Raw genomic sequence first — 24,277 nt, 5'->3', positions numbered from 1 at the left:
TCATCTATATTCACTCTTGTCTTCTCTTCAGTTGCCACCTTTCTATGTTCATGTAGCATCTAACTTTCCTTCTCCCCTTGGGAAGTTCCGGCGGCTCGTGTTTCTCACTGCCATGAGTGAAAGCCCAAATGCCTACGGTGTCTTCTCGCTCTTTCTTAATCACTTCCAGTCTCATTCTCATGCCATCGCAGTGTATAACGATGGTTCAGTGTCTTCTGATTGTATCGAATTTGCAGCAGTGTTTCCGGACAGCGTCGTACGAGGGTATTTATTAGCCTCAGCTGTATTTTTACAGCAGAACTGTATGCAATTCTCATAGCACTTATCCGTATTCCAGCTTTGCGTGTGTCGCATTTGTGGTAGTTTGACTCCTGTAAGTGCTTTGCAGGCTACACGAAAATTTGATTCCTCATTCCCTGGTTCTACGTATTCAACTTTGGTTACACAATCTCTAGCAAGCAAAGTTTTTTTCTGGATACCCGCTCATGTTGACGTACAGGGCAATGAACAGGCAGACACGGCTACGTGGTCAGCAGTACATGACCTCCCAGTTTCATATAGAGGTGTTCCATTCACAGACTTTTGCTGTGATTTCTACACCTTCACAACAGTTGGTAACAACGTTGGACTGATCTGCTACATACAAATGCCATTGTATCAAACCAAGTAAAGGTTTCTGGCATGCTTCTTGTCATCAGTGCCGAGGATGGGAGACTCCTCTCCTGTTTTCGCATCTTCGTGGGTATCTCATGGAGAGGCGCCCTGTTCCACTCTGAGAATTATCAGGTTTCAGTTTTTGTCATATTCTGTTGGACTGTCGTCACCGCTCTAATACCCTTACGTTATCTTCCCTCTTTGCTGATGGACCTTCCTTTAACTCACTCACTCGTTGACTTTTTGACAGCGATTCATTTACTGCACAAACTGTGCTGATAATGCCTCTAGCACTCCTCTCCTTGCTACCCTCTACCCCTGCACCCTTCCCTTCCCTGCTGCGCTGTAGAACCCTTGTAGATTTAGCGCTTCATTTTTAATAAAGTATTATTCTTTAGTGGTGTATAGGTCAAATAGACTCGATTAACCTTTAAGCGGTAGACCCAGCAAGTGATGCAACAAATCAACAATGAACCGGCAGCTCTAAGCCAGGTATCTCATTATGCTGGTGGAAGAGATAGGGATTCCCAGTTACCGACTAGATCCTGTAGGAGACAGTGAGAAATATGAGTCTCCTGACGTCAGTGTCTATGTTGCTGTTGCATACTACATCCTTGACACTGTACACTGCAACCACTACACTGGCTCAAGGTAACTTCCATATTTGCAAGTGTATGTTGTGCCCACTTCACTGGGCACTGTGACATCTACACTGTTACCACAGCAATGGCTCAAGGTAATGTCCGTGTTGCTGGTGTACACTGTGATCACTGCGTTGACTACTGTACATTGTGACCACTGCGTTGACTACTGTACACAGTGATCACTGCGTTGACTACTGTACATTGTGACCACTGCGTTGACTACTGTACACAGTGATCACTGCGTTGACTACTGTACATTGTGACCACTGCGTTGACTACTGTACACTGTGACCACTACATTGACAACAGTTGTACACTGTGACCATTGAACTTACTGCTATACACTGTGACCATTACATTGACAACAGTTGTACACTGTGACCATCGCATTGACTACTATACACTGTGACCATTGCATTGACAACTACTATACACTGTGACCATTGCATTGACAACTACTATACACTGTGACCATTGCATTGACAACTACTATACACTGTGACCATTGCATTGACAACTACTATACACTGTGACCATTGCATTGACAACTACTATACACTGTGACCATTGCATTGACAACTACTATACACTGTGACCATTGCATTGACAACTACTATACACTGTGACCATTGCATTGACAACTACTATACACTGTGACCATTGCATTGACAACTACTATACACTGTGACCATTGCATTGACAACTACTATACACTGTGACCATTGCATTGACAACTACTATACACTGTGACCATTGCATTGACAACTACTATACACTGTGACCATTGCATTGAGAGCTACACAGTGACCACTACTGACTACTGTGCACTGTGATGACTAAACTATAACTACTGTAGTGACCATTTCTTTGATAACTGCGGTATACAGTGACTGCTGTACACAGTGACTGCTGTATACAGTGACTGCTGTATACAGTGACTGCTGTATACAGTGACTGCTGTATACAGTGACTACTGTATACAGTGACTGCTGTATACAGTGACTGCTGTATACAGTGACTGCTGTATACAGTGACTGCTGTATACAGTGCTGTATACAGTGACTGCTGTACACAGTGACTGCTGTACACAGTGACTGCTGTATACAGTGACTGCTGTATACAGTGACTGCTGTATACAGTGCTGTATACAGTGACTGCTGTATACAGTGACTGCTGTATACAGTGACTGCTGTATACAGTGACTGCTGTACACAGTGACTGCTGTACACAGTGACTGCTGTATACAGTGCTGTACACAGTGACTGCTGTATACAGTGACTGCTGTACACAGTGACTGCTGTATACAGTGCTGTATACAGTGACTGCTGTATACAGTGACTGCTGTATACAGTGACTGCTGTATACAGTGCTGTATACAGTGACTGCTGTATACAGTGACTGCTGTATACAGTGACTGCTGTACACAGTGACTGCTGTATACAGTGACTGCTGTACACAGTGACTGCTGTATACAGTGCTGTACACAGTGACTGCTGTATACAGTGACTGCTGTACACAGTGACTGTTGTATACAGTGCTGTATACAGTGACTGCTGTATACAGTGCTGTATACAGTGACTGCTGTATATAGTGACTGCTGTATACAGTGCTGTACACAGTGACTGCTGTATACAGTGCTGTACACAGTGACTGCTGTATACAGTGACTGCTGTACACAGTGACTGCTGTATACAGTGACTGCTGTACACAGTGACTGCTGTATACAGTGCTGTACACAGTGACTGCTGTATACAGTGACTGCTGTACACAGTGACTGCTGTATACAGTGCTGTATACAGTGACTGCTGTATACAGTGCTGTACACAGTGGCTGCTGTATACAGTGCTGTACACAGTAACTGTTGTATATAGTGACTGCTGTATACAGTGACTGCTGTATACAGTGCTGTACACAGTGGCTGCTGTATACAGTGCTGTACACAGTAACTGTTGTATATAGTGACTGCTGTATACAGTGACTGCTGTACACAGTGACTGCTGTATACAGTGACTGCTGCATACAGTGACTGCTGCATACAGTGACTGCTGTATACAGTGACTGCTGTATACAGTGACTGCTGCACACAGTGACTGCTGTATACAGTGACTGCTGTACACAGTGACTGCTGTATACAGTGACTGCTGTATACAGTGACTGTTGTACACAGTGCTGTACACAGTGACTGCTGTATACAGTGACTGCTGTACACAGTGACTGCTGTATACAGTGACTGCTGTATACAGTGACTGCTGTACACAGTGACTGCTGTATACAGTGACTGCTGTATACAGTGACTGCTGTACACAGTGACTGCTGTATACAGTGACTGCTGTATACAGTGACTGCTGTACACAGTGACTGCTGTATACAGTGACTGCTGTACACAGTGACTGCTGTATACAGTGACTGCTGTATACAGTGACTGTTGTACACAGTGACTGCTGTATACAGTGACTGCTGTACACAGTGACTGCTGTATACAGTGACTGCTGTACACAGTGACTGCTGCATACAGTGACTGCTGTATACAGTGACTGCTGCATACAGTGACTGCTGTATACAGTGACTGCTGTATACAGTGACTGCTGTATACAGTGACTGCTGTATACAGTGACTGCTGTATACAGTGACTGCTGTATACAGTGACTGCTGTACACAGTGCTGTACACAGTGACTGCTGTATACAGTGACTGCTGTATACAGTGACTGCTGTACACGGTGCTGTACACAGTGACTGCTGTATACAGTGACTGCTGTACACGGTGACTTCTGTGCACAGTGACTGCTGTATACAGTGACTGTTGTACACAGTGACTGCTGTATACAGTGACTGCTGTATACAGTGACTGCTGTATACAGTGAACACTACACTACGCCAACTATGTACAGAAGTCACTGCACTGTGCCAGTTACACTGTTCACTGTGAACACTGCACTGAGAACACTGCACTCCGAAAACTACTGTGCAGTTACACAATACTGTGAACAGTGTAATGTGACTACACTGTGCATTGTGAAAAATACACTGTGCAATGTGGCCACTACACTGTGCATTGAACTATATACTGTGTACACTCTAAGCACTACACTGTGCATTACACTGTTGTGATCACTGTACACTTTGAGTTTACCTGGAGAGGGTTTCGGGAGTCAACGCCCCCGCAGCTAGGCCTGATTAACCAGGCTGTTACTGCTTGCCGCACGCAAAGTGACGTACGAACCACAGCCTGACTGGTCAAGTACTGACTTTATATGCCTGTCCAACGCCTTCTTGAAGACAGACCGGAATCTATTGGTAATCCCCCTCATGTATGCTGGGAGGCAGTTGAACAGACTTGGGCCCCTGACACTGTGTTGTCTCTGTACTCGTGGCGCCCCTGCTTTTCATTGGGGGAATGTTGCGTCTCCTGCCGAGTCTTTTCCTTTCATAGGGAGTGATTTTCGTGTGAAAGTTTGGTATTAATCCTTCTAAGATTTTCCAAGTGTATATTACGATGGATCTCACTCGCCTGCGTTCTATGGAATGCAGTTCAAAGGACTTCAACCCACTGGTTTAGGTGCCGCGAAAGTTCTTTGTTCAATCTCCGGGTGAGCAATTTCGCCAGCCTTGAAGGGGGGCAGTTAGTGTACAGTAGTATTCCAGCTTAGAACAAGCGATTTGAAGAGAATCATCATTTGAGGGGGTTCTGACAACTAAACTAGCAGCAACAAGGCTGCTGCTATATCTTGCCGTCCCCTGGGCCAGTCCGAACTCCAGTGATGGCCAAATTACAAGTACTGCTGCAACAACATGAAAGGAACCGATAATGACATGAATACTGATGGTGACGACAACGAAATGGACTAAATATGACAAAAGAAGGACCGGCATTCAAGTATCAGACCTGCTGCCAGACATGAACCAGACACGAGACGTTTTCCACTACATTGAAATAACTGACCTCCATATCAACTGCACCAGTGTTCAACGGGAAGAGACCATGGCAGAAAACCTAACAACAAAACTCCAAGAAAATGACAGGTCTGTAGGACTTTTTTTCCCTCAGTGACAAACGAGGGAAAGAATTGAGCATTTAAACATGGCTCACCGGCATCCAAACACCAACTACTGCCAGACGTACAACTAGCGAAGTGAAGTTCTCGTCTATACTGACAGTAGCATCATATCTGTACCACCATCACATCACCTATACCAGTGCTAACGAGAGGGAAACACAGGAGACACCGTCAAATCTACAATACAAAACTCCAAGGATATAGGATGGTTATCCCTCAGTGACAGTCGTGGGAAAGAAGTGAATAGTTAAACAGCCAAGGTTAATGCTTTAGCAGCAAACTTATATTCAGCTGACCATTGTACAGTGAGAGAATCATAGCAGAAAACGCCAAATCTATCTATAAAACTCAAGGAAAGTCATCTCTTCAAGGGGGGCTCCTTGGTGTGGTGAAGAGGCTCTTGGTCTGAGGAATTAGACCTGTCGGTCTACTTCCTCAGACCGAACCTAATTACCCCCCAATCCCCCGTTCCCTATCCCATCCTCCCCTTTTTCCTTTCCTCCTCCTCCTCCCCACCCCTCCCCTTTGCCCTTCATTTTTGGCCTTTTTTTTTCTTTCACAGGCACACTAGTTCCTAGGTAGGGGAAAGGGTACTGGGGTCCATCCCATTCCGTTGAGGTTCTTGGCGGTGGCGTAGTTTGCCGTGGAATCTGGATTGCCTGGGGATGTCCTGATCCCTCTCCGGTATCCCGGAGTGACTTTGGGTGTCTCTCGGGCGATGAGTGTATCTCTGGAAGCCACCTTTCGGATTCCGGGGGTGGTGGCCGAAGGAGGTATGCTTTGTGGTGGATTTCCGGCTGCCCTTTCTTTTGTCCACCGAGGTAGCTCGGCAGATGTGAAGTTGCTATCCCGGATTGCCAGTTTACTGGCATGATGGGTAAGGTATGGCACGGGTTCCATGCTGCATCTGCGCTACTTGCGGTGCTGAGGTCCTCTTGGGCGCGGAGGGAGATTTCTGGCCCTTTCATTCCTCCTAGGAACTATCCCTCCCCGGTCCCCCCTTTTTTTATTCTTTTTTTTATATTTATTTTATTTTCTTCTTTTTTTTTTATCTTAAAAACAAAAAGAAAGAAGTAACCTAACCATGGCAGCCCTAGTCCATGAACCTGCTACCCCCGGGCCCCTTCTTGATACCGCACCCTGTTCTGACCCCGCCTCATCTTTGGACCACTCTTCGGACACTCCTCATGCCTCTGTACCTCTTGCCGGTGCAGTTTCCTCACCCGCTTCAGGTACTGAGGCCTCGACTGACTCCTTCGATTTATCTGACCTTCGCTCTCCTCTGACTATGCTTCCGGCCTCTCCCTCTACGGTGCAGCAATATTCGAATCGCCGGCCCGTTCCACATCGGACCAACTCTGGTCCCACGCCTAAACGACAACGACAATTACCTGCTGATGATACTTCTCCACCTTCTCGTTCTTCTCAGAAAAGATCGACACGTCCTTCACTACCTTTCCACGCTCAGTTTCAGACTGCACAATGTACTAAATTCTTCACTTTACGACCGACTTCCTCTACTACCTGTCTTTCTGACCACAGTATTGGCAAGGCACTCCTACGCCATGTTGGTAAAGATATTTCTTTTCATGCTCTTAAGAGCGGTACACGCATCGTCACCGTACAGAATGCTACCCAGGCTCATGAGCTTTCTCGTCTTTCCCATATCGATACTGTTCCTGTAACTATTGAAAAGCATCATTCCCTCAATTCTTGTAGTGGTACAATCATTCTGTCCCATACCATAATTCAACAAAATTTCCAGACATGTGGCACTGACATTCTTGAACAGCTGGAACTCCAAGATCTCCCAATCCTCAAGGTAGACACTTACGTTCTTCCTGCCGGCGGGCGGAGACGATACCCTAGCAATGTGGCTCGTTTAACTTTTGACAGCCATGAACTCCCATCCTCAGTTTATGTAGCAGGACATCGGTTACAGGTTCGAAAGGTGATCTCTACACCGCAACAGTGTAGAAATTGCTGGCGATTTGGCCATCCAGCGAAATATTACAGATCTATCGCCGAATGCCCAGTCTGTGGTGCCGATGACCATTCTAATACGTCTTGCAATCGACCTCCCTCTTGCCTTAATTGTCATGAGGCTCACCCTTCGTACTCTCGCCATTGTCAAGTCTGCTTAAACGAGCAGGAAATCCGTTACCTCAAAGAGGCAGAAGGTCTCCCTTATGCCATGGCAGTTTCTTATCTCTGCCTCCAAGGGAGACTACCTCGTGTTTCTTATTCCCGTGTTTCAAAACGTCCCCCCACTTCTGGTATCCCATCTTCTGCACCCACCTCTGTGGTTACCTCTCCCATTGTCACTCCTGTAGCTAATTCTTTTGCTGTCCTCGGCTCAGACGTCCCTACTTCAACGTCTCAGTCTGATCTTGCTTCTTCGTGTTCTCTCTCACAAGCCTCAGTAGCGACGAGATCTCGTATGACACCTCCTCCCAATCATCCCTCTACTTCTCAAAAGTCAAAAAAAAGGTCCGTTAACACCTCCTACCCATCTTCCACCTCCTCATTTTCCCTTCTCTGTCTCTGTACCTGGTTCTCCCCCTCTCACTGGCTCTGTTACAAGTGTAGAGGTTCGCCCTCCTCCTCGTACTGTACCTTCCTCCCCTGTTCCCTCCCAAGTTTCTCCCTCTTCGGCCACCTCCCAGGTTTCTGCCTCTTCTGTCCCCTTCCACGCTTTTCCAGTTCCCTCCACCCTTCCGTCCCCCCCATTACAGTTCCAATCTTTACTCATCCTCCCCCTACCATTTCCAATATTGTCTCCCATTCGACGTCTCTGAATTCTGAAACACTTGAAGCAATCTCTGAATATATTGCAGAGACCAAACCATCAATGGACACTGATCCACCCTCCGCTCCTTCTCTCTCCTCTACTCCATCTGCACAACTCCTTTCTTCACAGTGCACCGTTCCTTCACTGCTTGAATGTTTTCCGCTGCCTCGGCATGTGGACTTTTCTAACCCCTCTAGTCCGTAGGAACCCTTACCTGCAGATTTCAGATATCTTTATCATTGCCAATCATGGCCTATTTGCAGTGGAATATACACAGCCTCAGGGGTAATCGGGGTGAGCTTCAGACGTTACTCTCCCAGTTTTCCCCTGTTGGTGTTTGCTTACAGGAACCAAAATTACACTCTGCTGTTATCTATCCCGTCTCAGGCTATAATTTATTGTATTCTTCAGATCCTTTTCCTGATGGGACCTTCAATGAAAGTGCCCTTCTTCTATGCACTGATATTCCATACCATCAGCTATTTTTTCGTACTTTGCTGCATTACACAGCAGCTCGTATCCACTTACATAGGTGGTATACGCTCTGCTCTTTATATCTCTCTCCTTCTCGGGCATTATCTTTTCTGGATATTGCCTTTCTTGTTTCGTCATTACCGCCACTGCTTCTGTTACTTGGCGATTTTAATGCCCATCCTTTCCTCTGGGTGGGGTCTCATTGTGATTCCCGTGGCATTCAGTTAGAGGCTTTTCTTGCTACCCACCCATTCCATGTTTTAAATACAGGTACTCGCACCCATTTTGATCCTCGGACTCGCGCACTCTCTTGCATCAATCTCTGTCTGCTCGTCCTCCACCGCATTAGACTTCACCTGGTCTGTTCTCCCGGATTTACTTGACAGTGATCATTTCTCAATCATTCTTGCTTCCCCTTCATATTCACCACCTCTTCGTATCCCACACTGGCAATTTGATCAGGCAAATTGGAACCTTTACTCACAACTTATTGTTTTCAGTGAGATTCCTTCTTCGTCCTCCATTGATGAGCTTTTACTCCTCTTCTCGTCCTCAGTTTTAACCACAGCTTCTCATTCTATACCCCAAACTTCAGGCAGGCATTCTCAGAAATGAGTACCTTGGTGGTCTCCTGCTTGTGCTCGTGCAGTACGTTTGAAATGTGCTGCATGGGGCAGGTACCGGTTAAATAGAACCACGGAGAGACTTCTTGATTTTAAGCAGAAGCGTGCTATTGCTTGCTGTGTCATCCGTGACGCTAAACGCACTTGCTGGCGAAATTGTCTCCACCATCACCTCTGCTTCCTCTATGTGTGCAGTCTGGAAAAAAGTACGAAAATTGAGTGGTAAATATTCTCCTGACCCGGCTCCTGTTCTGCGGGTTGCCGATGTTGATAAAGCAAACCCACTAGATGTTGCCAATGAAATTGGCGATCATCTGGTCTGTATTTCTCAGGGGCTCAATCTATGCCCATCATTTCTTTCCTCAAAGTCTTCCAGAGAGTTAGCACCCATAGACTTTTCTTCTCTCAGAGAAGAACAGTATAATGTGCCTTTTACACTTCAGGAACTGGAGGCAACACTCTCGGCTTGCTGATCATCGGCAGCTGGGCCCGACGACATTCATATTCGTATGCTACAGCATTTACATCAGTCAGCCCTTGCAGTCCTATTACGCCTTTTCAATCTTATTTGGTTACAAGGAGTTCTTCCACAGCTGTTGAAATCTGCCATTGTTCTCCCTTTCCACAAACCAGGCACTACGGGATATGAAGCCTCCCACTATCGTCCCATTGCTCTTACCAGTGCAGTTTGCAAAGTGATGGAACACCTGGTAAACAGACGTTTAGTGTGGTATTTAGAGACACACGACAGTCTCTCCACTCATCAATATGGCTTTCGTAAGGGACGTTCTACCATAGACCCCTTACTACGCTTGGATACGTATGTTCGTAATGCCTTTGCGAATAACCACTCAGTAATTGCAATATTTTTTGACCTTGAGAAGGCATATGACACAACTTGAAGGTATAATAATCTGGCCCAAGCTCACTCCTTAGGCCTCCAAAGCAATCTACCATCCTTCCTTAAAAACTTTTTAACTGATAGACATTTCCATGTTTGGGTTAATAATGTGCTCTCCCCGAACTGAAGGTGTCTCCCAGGGATGTGTTCTGAGCACAACACTTTTTCTCCTTGCTATTAATGATTTGGCCTCTAGTCTTCCATCAAATATTTGGTCATCACTATGTTGATGACTTCGCTATTGCCTGTGCAGGCGCTGACTGTCACCTCATTACAGTTTCTCTCCAGCATGCAGTCGACCATGTTTCCAATTGGGCCGCTACACATGGGTTTAAACTTTCCAGGACTAAAACCCACCAAATTACTTTCACTAGACTTTGTACCTCTATGGCTTCCGTGTCCCTGAACGTAATACAGTCAAGTTTCTGGGCCTCCTCTGTGACCGTAGGTTATCCAGGAAACCTCGCATTACCTCTCTGAAGGCAACTTGTCACAGCCGGCTGAACCTTCTTAAAACCCTTGCTCATCTTTCATGGAGAGCTGATCGTCGAACCCTCCTTCGCCTACATTCCACCCTCATTTTATCGAAACTTGATTATGGAGGCCATATCTATTCAGCGGCATCTCCTGCTACTCTCTCTAGCCTTAATCCCATTCATCACCAAGGATTACATTTATGCCTTGGTGCTTTTCGCTCTTTCCCTGTTTAGAGCCTCTATGCAGAAGCGAACGTTCCATCCTTATCTGATCGCCATGATGCCCATTGCCTTCGCTACTATGTACGCTCTCATGATCTCCACAATCCTTCCATTTATAGAATGGTCACTGATATTAGTAGACATTCGTTATTTGTTCGCCGCTCCTGTTTACTCCAACCCTTCTCTCTCCGCCTTCATTCGCTCTTGTCTTCTCTTCAGTTACCACCTTTCTATGTTCGTGTAGCATCTCACTTTTCCCTACCCCCCTGGGAAGTTCCAGCTGTTCGAGTCTGTTCTTTCTCTATCCCTAACTCAAAAGCCCAACTGTCTATGGTCGCTACCTGCTCTCTTTTTCTTGACCACTTCCACTCTCATTCTCATGCCATTGCAGTGTACACATATGGCTCTAAGTCTTCTGAAGGTGTAGGATTCTCAGCAGTGTTTCCGGACAGTGTCGTACGTGGGCATTTACTATCTTTAGCTAGTATTTTTACTGCTGAATTGTATGCCATTCTTGCAGCACTTATCTGTATTTCATCTATGCCTGTGTCATCATTTGTGGTTGTCTCAGGTTCCCTTAGTGCTTTACAGGCTATACAGAAATTTGATACACCTCACCCCTTAGTCCTCAGTATCCAACTTTGGCTACGCCGCATCTTTACCAAGCATAAAGATATTGTTTTTTGTTGGGTCCCTGGTCATGTTGACGTACAGGGCAATGAACAGGCAGACACTGCTGCGCGGTCAGCAGTATATGACCTACCAGTTTCATATAGAGGTATTCCATTTACGGACTATTTTGCTGCAATATCTTCCCACCTTCACACCCGTTGGCAACACCGTTGGTCTACTATGCTCGGCAACAAACTTCAATCTATTAAACCAAGTATAGGCTACTGGCCGTCTTCTTATCACCAGTGTCGAGGTTGGGAGATTACTCTCTCCCGTCTTCGCATTGGCCATACTCGTCTTACTCATGGATATCTCATGGAGAGGCGCCCTGCTCCTCTCTGTGAGAATTGCCAAGCTCCATTATCAGTCAGCCACATTCTGTTGGACTGCCCACTTTATCAACGAGCACGCAGAATTTACCTCCATCGTCGTCTTCACTCCGCTGCTCTCTCTTTACCTTCCCTTCTCGCTGATGGACCCACCTTTCATCCGGACTCTCTCATTGACTTTTTGACAACAACTGACTTCACAAATTCTGATACCTTCAGCCCTTTCTACTTCAATCTCTTGCTACCCTCTACCCCTGTACTATCCCCTGCCCCACTGTTTTCTGTAATCTACTGATCATCCCACCTCCCTTCTGCCATCCAATACCCTCGCTTCCTTCCCTACCCTGCAGCGCTGTATAGCCCTTGTGGCTTAGCGCTTCTTTTTTATTATAATAATAATAATGAGTAGTAGAAATTTCTCTTCATTAAACTTCATATTGTCTTGAGTGGCCCATTTGAAGATTTGGTTGATGTCCGCTTGGAGTGTCTTCGATGTAGGTCACTGTCATGGCAATCCGAGTGTCATCCATAAAGAAAGACAGAGCTGCGGCTTACATCTCTGTCTATGTCAGATACTATTAGGATGAGTACTAGGATGGGAGTACTGTGCCTTGTGGAATAGAGCTTTTCACCGTAGCTGCCTGGGACTGTACTCGGTTTGCTATTTTTTTTTTTTTATTTAAAACAATGCAATACAAAGTGACAGAAATATATTAAAAGGATGCACGAAAAAAAGTTAATGCACAAGAATCCCAATAACCCTAATACACAATAACGACACCATATATTACAATGGTAATATACCCTCACACACAACACACCGTATATTACAGTGGTATTACACTCTCTCACACAACACACATACATTACAGTGGTATTTTTCTTTTTATTTAAGAACACCACTAACAAGTTTATATATAATAAAAACACATTACAATGGTATGAACAAGTGTGTCCAACAAACAACATCAAACCATTCCACGGGTGGGGATAGAACCCGCGATAAAAGTTTCTCAAAACTCCAGACCGTCGCGTTAGCCACTGTACCAGCTAGCCACAATAAGATTCGTAAACTAGGTTTGTTTGCAATCGTGTCATTACGATTTTGAGAGTCATATTGACGGCTTTGAGATTCGTCTGTAAAAACCTGCATTTGTGGTCACAGTGGTGCCTGTGCTAACCTTCCTGTGGTGTAGAAATATACCTAGTTGGATGAATCTTATTGTGGCTACCTGGTCTAGTGGCTAACGCAACGGTCTAGAGTTTTGAGACACTGATCACGGGTTCTAGCCCCGCCCGTGGTATGGCTTTTTTGCAATCGTGTCATTACGATTTCGTGAGTCATGTAAACAACATCAAACACTGAAAATTATAAAGATTGTACAATAATACATTGTGATAAAAACACACACACAAAATGACACACATTCACAAGTAATCACGTATACACAACATAACACTACATCTGGCACATAACTAGGTATGGCTTCCGCCTGTCAACACACACGTATTCAAGACTTAATCTAAGACCTCAGGTGCCCACCAGAGCACCACAATACTCAAACATTAATTTAGGTGACTATCACGGGGTCTTGTCATAGGTATTTACAATTCAAAGAAGGAACTGGATAACACTACAAATCACAAAAATAAAAACATCCAACAAAACAAATTTACGATGTGATATTTTACATTTCAAATAAACACAAAGAAAAAATAATGCAAGCAATTACTGAAAAGCGCACTATAACACGGCATAAAGTATAAACAAATAAGAGCCGATCACCTTTGCTAGGAAGCACATCTGTACAATATACAACAATGACTTGTATCGAGAGATAAATGACGGAAGACCTTTGAACTTCTGTACATACAAAGCCTTAACAGATACAGCGGCGTCACCATCACACAGGAGACGTATATACACATGGAGATAACAAAACATTCAAATAACTATTATTCACAATTAGTCACAGCTGACCAGCCCATTAGATTACCCACTGAATGCTCACAAACTATCTCAAATATCTTAACTCCAAGGCTTTATATTCATATGGGAAGTCTTTCTCCCATCTCCCCTCATATACCAACCTATTTCGACACTTTGTCCTATAAATCGTTCTCGCTAAAACCCGAATTCTACTATTACCTTCAACGTGCCTCATAGCCCATGACACATAAATATAATCGGCCACAACGTACGACACCGCACGTTGTACACGCATGTCAACCCCACCTACATCAAAACTCAACGCTCGGAGCACCGACAAACATCCCTCCCCCACCAAGCGCAAAACCACTGAACCACTAACATACCATACCTAAAGTCTCGCAGAAATACACAACATGAAAAGCAGATTCCTCCACCCCGCACGCCGGACAACCCCGGTCCTCCCCCAAACTCCTGTTATACAACACCACCCTGGACGGCAAGATTCCATGCAAAAATTAAAAAAAACACTTCCCGTATTTGAGCAAGAAGACACAAACCTTGAACCCGCCTCAATATATTACTTCATGCGTACATGGGGTACATTCCCTCAACTCGCACCATGACACTCCCCATACCCGCCCTTTCCAAAGTACATAATTTAACACGCTGCACGTCCTTCATGCTCAATAAGATGCGGAGCATCGACTCACACCTAATTAAATCCCTCCCTCCCCACCACCTGCGCAGGTCATGATATATTTCGGTTAACCCACCATGCATCCCACCCAGTCGAAGAAAACGACGCTTCATGTTACAAGCTATGACATGAGCCTCTAGAGGAATGAAACCTAACCCTTCCTGATGCATTGGTGTCTCTACCACTGCTCTTGTGAGCCAATCACAACTGGAACCCCACAAAAATCTGTAAATTCTATGCAAAACACGTTTTTCATCCCCCTGCAACAGAGGATACAGTGCAGCAACATGCCATACTTTGCTATAAAGCAGAACATTAATGACCACCACCCTCTGGTGCAGGGTTAAATGTCGCAGCCGTAAACTATTTAAGCGCCTCCAGACACTGTGTACCACCCTCCTCGAATTACATGCTCTTGTCTGATCAACCTCCCGCATATACTGTATACCCCATATAGTGATACGATCAACCACTGTCCACCTCTCTGGACCCACCCCATCCCCCACCCAATCCCCCAGCTCCATAATCTTCTATTTTTCTCTATTAACACACATCCCCGTAGCCTTACCAAATACATCAACAAGTCTCCCAACTAAACCTAATTGCTCCCTCGTATGTAATAGCACAGTAGTATCATCTACATAACCCACAAGGGCCGGTCGACCACTACTCGAACCCCAAGACGAATCTACTCCCCGCCCACAAACAGCCCAGTAAAAAGGATCCTGCATACATGCAAAAAGCATTTGAGACATTGGGCATCCCTGTCGAATGCCCCTGTTCAAGTGGACAAAAACACCTAACTTCCCATTAATTTGTACTTTAAAACTGGCACCATTGTACAACGAATGGGCCCACGTGATGACCTCATTTCCAAAACCCTGCTATCTCATGAACTTCCACAGCACCTCCCTTTCCACACTATCAAAAGCAGCTTGCCAGTCTAACGCCAAAACACCACCCCCGCCCCTCATTCCGCATTCCTCGACAAACTCCCTGATATTCCCATGACCATCATACATCGACCTACTCAGCACGCCAGACTGGCCCTTATGGATTACCTTATCAAACACTTTCTTAATCCTATTCATCAAAATTTTTGCATATAGTTTATAGTCACTACACATTAACGATATGGGTCGATAGTCCTTAATCGCTAAGGGTACGTCACATTTTCTAACTAACACCAAAACAGCCATACGCTGAGACAAACCTAACACCCCCCCCCCCTCTCTTTCATCGCATTGAGTAAACGAACCATAAAAGCCTGTATTACCTCCCAATGTTGGATATAAAATTCACACTGGATGCCGTCAATGCCTGGCGCCTTCCCCTTGCTCATTCCCTGCAATGCCTCCCACACCTCCTCAGTTACAGGCCCGCCCATGAGAAGGCGACCATGATGATTCAACTCGCATCGTTCACCCGGCCCCAATTCCTGTATCGCATGCTCACTTACATCTTTACTTTGCATTTGGAGCTTACACCAAGTATCGACATAAAAACTTATTCCTTCAGTTGTTGTTAAGACCTGTCCCTCACTATACTCGTCAACTTCATCCTGCACCACTAAACTCACAATTTCAGTCGCCTTTCGCCTTTGTGCCTGACTACGTAAGACACGTAAGACCCCACCCAAAATATGCGCTCAATCAAAAACCTTATTTTTTCAATACCTGGATTTGTTCTTTGAGATCGTCAATCTCGTCCACTGGGTAAATCCCAGATGCTTCTCTCTGCACATAACATAACCCTCCATGTACCTCAGAAAACCATGCTCCAAGTGAAAGGCCTCCTTGCCTCAATGCTCATAAAAATTCTTAATTTGAGGCTTCACAACCTCGTCCCGTTGTCGCACTAAATCCCACCCTTCCCAGGAGTCTAATCCCATAGACGCCCATAAGCCCATGAATAGTATCCTGTCATCTGCACTTTGTAGCAGCAGCGTATTTAACTTCCAATATCCCTTAAAACAGTTCAGGAGACCCCCCCAGTCAAGCTCCGGAGAAATAGACATTCAACATGCACACACTGATTACGACCACCAGCTGAGACACATACACCCTATCTAAGCACGCTGCATAGCCCCTATGCACGAAAGTATGCTCAGTCCCCAAGTCACATCTGCTTACATCCACCAACCCCAGCCCAGACAACAAATCATATAAAATAAGCAAACAAAAACCCGCCCCCCTCGGTTCAACGTCTTTACGGCGCACCATACAGTTCCAATCCCCACCAACCACTGTAATATCCGGCAGGGACCTCAAATAGTACACTAGGACATCTCTAACAAAAATATTTTTAATATTAACATCATGTTCGGCCGGCCCATATACTCCTACGAAACCATCCCTTCTACTACCCCATTCCTCCAAGACTGGCACCACTCGACCCTCCCCCCCTTCCTCCCAATGTTTCATCACAAATGGGCTGGTTGCTTTTATCAACACAGCACACATAAGGTGGATTACCAACAGACCCCTGGCAGTCTTCAAGCTGGCACTGGACAAGCACCTAAAGTCAGTTCCGGATCAGCCGGGCTGTGGCTCGTACGTTGGTTTGCGTGCAGCCAGCAGCAACAGCCTGGTTGATCAGGCTCTGATCCACCAGGAGGCCTGGTCACAGACCGGGCCGCGGGGGCGTTGACTGCCGGAACTCTCTCCAGGTAAACTCCAGGTAAGTCTCACAACTCCTTCCCGTCTTCTAGATACAGTGTACACACATTCAATTGCATGTCGTTATGATCCCATCATAATTACTTACACCCCCTTTTCCCCATTGCAAAATTAAATGCTACTTACACTAGACGTCACAACGTCTGACTATTGTTCACTTAACTTATAAAATAATTAACATAATTAAAACTTATGACAAAAAATAGATAGGAACATTACTTGACAATAATGAAGAACGTCAACTAAAAATGTTAACTGTACACTAGATAATGAAACTCACAAGCTAAATACATATTCCAATATTTATGTTTTAACATGTTCAACAAGATATTGATGTATAGTAACAATTATTCGGAACATTATCACACCTACTCTTTGACACGCTGAAAAAGATATAACATTATCGCTCTTAATAATACATGTGCAGAGCAGTACTACCTTCATCATTTAAAAATCCATCCAGGCACAAGGCACTTCAGAAAGCCACCCCCTGCCATCCCCTTAACCCAATACTGTCTATATTAAAAACACAAACTTACATTCCCTCACATGCTCAAGCTCGTACCTGAAGTCTAAAGTCATAAACCCATGTCTCTTAATCACAGGTCACCAGGTCACTCCCCTAACCCCCTCTCATGCCTAACGACTGCACATCCATATACTCCACTACCACACACTTTTATTCACATTCCATCCTCCACTAATCTCAAAACAGAACATAAGTGACAGACTCAGGGAATACACCCATTCCAACTCTACCCTGTACCCAACCCTAACATAACACCTACCGTCAGATTATGATAACCCACTGGAAAACTATTTACCCACACCTTCCCATATAGTAGCCTATTCCTGCAAACCGTACGATACACACTCGCTGCAAGTGCCCTCACCCTATAATCACCCCCCACCTCCCGCATACCCCAAGAAACATACAAAAGTTCTGCCACCACGTACATCACAACCAACCGAATGTCCTTAGAAACCCCACCGACATCAAAGTGCAACGCCCTCAGTAAGTAAGTAAGTTTATTCAGGTATACACAAATACAGTTACATAGAATTATCATACATAGCAGCATATGTGTAGAGAACCTAGGATAACCCAAAAAAGTCAGACAGAGTGACTTATTTCCATTGGGGTCCTTTTACCTTATTATTATAATATAAAGGTTATAATATTTTCTTATTATTCTATAATGAAGATAACATCTTATTATCATACTAAAAAGACTATCTACTACACGAGGGTCATTAAGACTATCTACAATACGAGGGTCATTACTAGGAATAAGGTAAAATTTACACGTATGTTAGATAAAAAATAGAAAATCATTCCCCTCCCTTTCTGTAGCTACATTCATCAGACACCTTTTGGCACTCTTCTTGAACTGGTTCATGCTATGACTGGCTTTGATATGTGCGGGCAGTCTGTTCCATTCCTTTATTGCTGTACAATAAAAGGTGTTTGAAGCCTGGCCACTGACTGTGGGTACTACAAAGTTGTGCTCTCTCCCCCTAGTACTATGATTGCTTTGGTTCCCAACCTTGACAAAATTGACAGCAAGATATTCTGGACATTGTTTGTGAGCAATTTTATAAACATGATTTAGCTTCAGTTGTTTTACTCTGTCTTCAACATTCAGCCTATCCAACTGCTGTAATTCATGCTGGCCTACATGTTCTCTTGGTCCCAGCCCCAGGATGAATCTTACGATTTTGTTCTGGGTGATTTGCAGTCTATCTTTCAGTTTTTTTGTCAAGGCAGAGTACCAAGGAGAGCAAGCGTAATCCATATGGCATTGTATAAGGGCTAGACATAGGGTCCTGCGAGTCTCAGTAGGTAGACACTGTGCTTGTCTATACAGGAACTTCAGTCTGGCATTCGCTTTCTTTACTACACTGTTCCCTATCAATTCTCCTGACATGCATGGGTCAAAGGGAATTCCCAAATATTTTACTGATGAAACCAAAGTGATGGGCTCCCCATTACATTGAACATTAAAGTTATTTACCCTTCTCAGTTTGTTTCGTGCCAAAGAGAATGGCTTCAGTTTTCCCTAGGTGTAATGATAGTTTGTTGTCTACTAACCATTTGCTGCAGGACTCCAGTTCCAGTGTTAAAACATTAGCAATATCTTGTGGGTCTTTACCTGACACTAACAGAGCACTGTCATCTGCATACAGTAGGAGTTTGCACTTGACACTGATAGGCATATCATTGACATAATATAAGAATAATAAGAGACCCAGAATACTACCTTGGGGAACTCCACATGTTATCGGCAGGGGTTCTGATTCTGCTTTGTTGATTTTGACTATTTGTCTCCTGTTGCTAAGGTAGGACTTAAACCAGTCTACAGAACCTATACCGATAGCTTGAAGTTTATTACATAATATTTTGTGGTTGACAGTATCGAAGGCCTTTTGCAGGTCTAAGGTTACCATACCTATGAGGTTCCCCTTTGACATTTCAGTTCTCTGGTAATCCATCAGATTAATAAGGGAGGTGTCGGTTGAGTAGGATCTTCTAAAGCCCGATTGATATCTATGGAGAATGTTGTTGTCATTAAGGTACTTAACTACTTGAGAATACACCGCCCTCTCTAGAATTTTAGATATTATACTGAGTATACTAACAGGCCTATAGTTGCTTACATCAGACCTACTATTTTTCTTGAAGATAGGAGTAACTCTGCCCTCCTTGAACCCCTCCGGTACGGTATTAGTGGTGATTGATAGATTTATTATGTGAGCAATAGGGATTGACAGTTCAGAAGCACCATCTTTTAGGAACTTAGACGGGATGTTTTCAGGGCCTGTGCTCTTAGTTGGGTTTAACCTGCTTAGTTCTTTTTGAATAAAGTCATGAGATACACTTACTAGTTGACAACTGTTTGGGGTTACCCCTTTATTGGTATAGTATGTTTGAAACTTATCAGAGTCTGTGTTAAAGGTATTTGATGCAGCTGGTAGTTTACTTACTAGTGTTGATGCAACAGATGTGTAGTATGAATTAAAGCAATTTGCCACCTTAGATGTTTCATGGCATACCTCATTATCGATAGTGAGTACTATGTTAGACCTATCTACTGGCTTATGGCTATACCCCAACTGTTTTAGTTGTTGCCAGAGCTTTCTGGAGTTATGCTTATACTCTTCAATTTTTGAGCAGTAGTGCTTTGCCTTTGCTCCTTTTATAAGTCTCTGTACTCTGTTCCTCACCCTTTGGAATTCATTTAGTGCTGCAATATCCTGTCTGTTTGCTTTAAATCTTTTTAGCAGCTGGTCTCTGAATTTCATATTATCTAATTGTTGTGATAGAAACACAGGCCTTATCTCTAGGCTTTATTGAACATAGAATCTTCATAGTACTTCTGCAACAACAAAATATAATGACTAGTACATCTAATAATGGCTTCTACAGGGATGGTGATGTCTTGCATATGTCAAGAGAAAAGTTATAACTACAGGCCACATATTTAAACTCACCATGTAATCTGCATCACTGATAAATGGATATAGTAGGAGAGAATCACACACCATGTGTTGGCGCCCATGACACACACCAAACTGTTGTTGTTGTTAAGGGCCCCAAGAGGTGGTGCAGTATTATCCTGCTGCTGCTCCCCACAGGACCAGTATCACTACAATCTCCCCCTTCTAAAATATCAGAGACAGTAATCTCCCAAACTGTTAGGTGGGCGACGTACACGTCCCGACCTTCGTAGCCCTTGAGCCTCTTCACCAGGTTCGATATTTTCCAGCGGGGTTTGATTAACTGCTGGAGCAGAATCCTCTATTTCCATAGGGGTAGTCTCAAGGGGCTTTCCAGGAGAAAACGAAGCATCTTTCACATCTATTGGTGTATCTTGAGATTCCACACTAATAGGGATTTCAACTGGGGCTAAATGTCTTGTAGATACTGTAGTCTCTTCACCATTTTGGTAGCGAATGTGGGCGTAATGTGGATTAGCTTGCAGGAGCTCTACCTCTTCCACTAAAGGATCCGTCTTGTTCATCCTACGGTGACTCTTCAGGAGAACGGGTCCAGGATGACATAACCAAGTGGGCACGGAGGCTCCCGTAGAGGAACGACGTGAATAGTTGAGGAGTCTTTCATGAGGGGTTGCATTAGTAGCTGTGCACAGCAGTGATCTAATAGAGTGAAGAGCATCAGGTAGGACAGTTTGCCAGTGTTGAACAGGTAGATTGCGCGACTTCAATGTCATTGTAACTGCCTTCCATATAGTACCATTGAACCGCTCCACTTGACCATTGCCTTGAGGGTTGTAGCTTGTTGTTCTGCTGCAGGCAATACCTTTGCTAGCCAAAAACTCCTGAAGTTCGTTACTCATGAACGAGGATCCCCTGTCTGAATGGATATAAGCTGGCATACCAAAAATAGAGAACAACTGTGAAAGACAACTAATAACAGTTGAAGCAGCCATATTTGCACAGGGGAATACAAAGGGAAACCTTGAATATTCATCTACTATGTTAAGGAAATACCTATTCTGATTTGTGCTTGGTAGAGGTCCTTTGAAATCTATATTCAATCTTTCGAAAGGCTGGGTGGATTTTATGAGATGAGTCTTCTCTGGCTGATGAAAGTTTGGCTTGCACTCTGCACATACTCTGCATGCTCTGATCACTTGTCGCACATCTTCCACTGAGTAGGGCATGTTCTTTGATTTGACAAAATGGTACAGGCGTGTAACTCCTGGGTGACACAAAGCCTTGTGGAGAGCTGAGAGTGATTGCAAATCATGACATGCTGCTCCACAGTGGGACCTAGAGAATGCATCAGGTGAGATGTTCTCTTGACCCGGTCGGTACAGAATATCAAAGTCATAACACGATAGTTCCATCCTCCAGCGTAATATCTTGTCATTCTTTATCCTACTTTTGTGCCTCTTGTCGAACATATACATCACGGACCGTTGGTCAGTCCTTATGGTGAAATGTCTACCAGTTAAATAATGCCTCCAGTGGCGAACTGCTTCTATGATGGCCTGGGCTTCCTTTTCTACAGCAGCATAACATTTCTCTGATCCTTGAAAAGTTCTCGTAAAGAAGGCTACTGGTCGTCCTGCCTGAGATAAGACTGCAGCAATGGCAATGTCAGATGCATCCGTTTCCACTTCGAATGGTAGGGACTCATCAATGGCTTGAACTACTGAGTTTTCAATGTCCTGTTTGAGAGTATGGAAAGCGGCTTCTGCTTCCTTTGTCACAGGAAATGTGGTAGCACTCAATGGGCGGACTTTACTTGAATAGTTGTAGATCCATTGTGAGTAATAAGCAAAGAGACCAAGAGTTCTTCGGAGTGACTTTTTGTCTTGAGGCATTGGAAGTTCCCGTAGAGGTCGTAGTCGTTCAGGGTCTGGGAATATTGAACCTCCCCGGAGGGTTCCCGTAGAAAGTCAGTCGTATCGAGGCCTCGTTCAGGGTCTAACACCCAGGGCTGCTAGGTGATATTGAAATGTTTCCTCCTTGTGTGAAGCCACTACATAACCAAGGATGCTAAGCCTTTTAGTTGAAAAAGTGCACTTTTCCTCATTGTAACTGATATTTTTCTTCTTGGCGGCTTCCAAAAACTTATCAAGGTTTGCATCATGTTCCTCCTGGGTCTTGCCACAAATGGTAACATTATCTAAATACGCGTAAGTTCCCATGAGTTGCTCTTCCTGAATGAGTGAATCCATAATTCGTTGGAAGCAGGCTACCCCATTGGTGACTCCAAAAGGGACTCTGGTAAACTGATACAGGCCATCACTAGCCTGAAACGCTGTGTATGGTTTATCTTCATTCCTTATAGGGACTTGATGATAGGCACTCTGTAGATCAATTGTGCTAAACACATAGTACTGAGCAATTTTGTTCACTGTATCGTCAATTCGAGGTAGAGGGTACCCATCAAGAAGTGTAAATTTGTTGATTGTCTCAGAGTAATCGATAGCCAGTCTCCGTTTCCTATAACCATCTTTAACAACAACAACCTGTGCACGCCAAGGGGAATCACTCGGTTCTATAATACCCTCCTTCAGCAGCCTCTGAGTTTCTTTCTCAATGAACATCCGATCCTCATAAGAATAGCGGCGTGACTTAGCTGATATAGGATGGCAATCCGCGGTAAGATTTGCAAACAGCTTTGGTGGGTCTACCCTTAAAGTGCTAAGTCCACAGACAACAAGAGGAGGCAGTTCACCTCCATATGTTAAGGTGACACTACCATGCAGCTTCTGAAAGTCCTGACCAAGGATAACATCAGAGCACAGTTGTGGCAGAATAGCTAAATGTACATCTTGATAATCCTTTCCATTAACTCTGAGATTTACCTTACAAAACCCTAAGGTCTGAATAGAGAGAGATGTTGATGCCATGGAAACGGTACCTGATGAGTGATGTAGAGTCAAGGAGAGCCGTTTAACTAAGTCAAGGTTGATGAAACTCTCTGAGCTGCCACTATCAATAAGACCATCTACTTCTGTTCCTTTGATGAATACTTTCACAACTGCCTTTGACAGTGAATTTGGAGTAGCCGCAGAAGTCACTGTTGCTAGAGTCGCATGATCACTGGAATGTGTGGAGGCACTAGCTCTTGTTGATGCATTAGCACGACATACTTTAGCAAAGTGACCTTTCTTGTGGCATTTATGGCACATTGCTTCACGAGCAGGACACTTTGGACGTGGATGTCTTGAAAAACCACAAAAGAAACACACCGTACCTGCTGCTGCTGTCACTGAGGCAGGTTCCACAGTAACTTCATTGCAAGAGTCTTGGTCAGGAATTGCAGCACTTACCACTCGAGAAGGCTGAGTGGTACTGTATACTTCAGAATTCTTCTGGGCTGAATCTAGAGCTCTTGCCTGGTCAAAGGCAGCGGCTAAGTCGAGAGTTTTATTCTCCAATAAACGCTGCCTTATTATTGGTGATTGCAGGCCACTGATAAAAGCATCCCTGATGGACTCTTCACAATACTGAGCAGCTGTCACTGCTTGGAAGTGACAGTCCTTACCTAAAATTTTCAGTGCTTGAAAGTATTCCTCTAAGGATTCATCAATCTGCTGGCGGCGAGTTGCAAGGCGATAGCGTGCAAAGATTTCATTTGTAGGTTTAAT

The 24,277-nt window shown here is 44.4% G+C and overlaps 1 protein-coding gene across 1 annotated transcript in view; it reads left to right on the top strand.

Moving 5' to 3' along the window:
- The first annotated feature begins 1,189 nt into the window (after positions 1 to 1,189).
- LOC128701378 (venom protease-like) overlaps positions 1,190 to 24,277 on the top strand; it is a 229,374-nt gene continuing 206,286 nt past the window's right edge. Inside the window, exon 1 of the mRNA XM_070100470.1 lies at positions 1,190 to 1,305. Coding sequence (XP_069956571.1) covers positions 1,221 to 1,305 — 85 coding nt within the window. The 5' untranslated portion in view covers positions 1,190 to 1,220. The remainder of the gene's footprint in view (positions 1,306 to 24,277) is intronic.

Source organism: Cherax quadricarinatus, chromosome 72 (assembly GCF_038502225.1).
Source record: "Cherax quadricarinatus isolate ZL_2023a chromosome 72, ASM3850222v1, whole genome shotgun sequence".
Classification (NCBI taxonomy): Eukaryota; Metazoa; Arthropoda; class Malacostraca; order Decapoda; family Parastacidae; genus Cherax; species Cherax quadricarinatus.
Note: the sequence above shows the minus strand (reverse complement) of the source record. Positions and strands in the feature narration are given on the sequence as shown.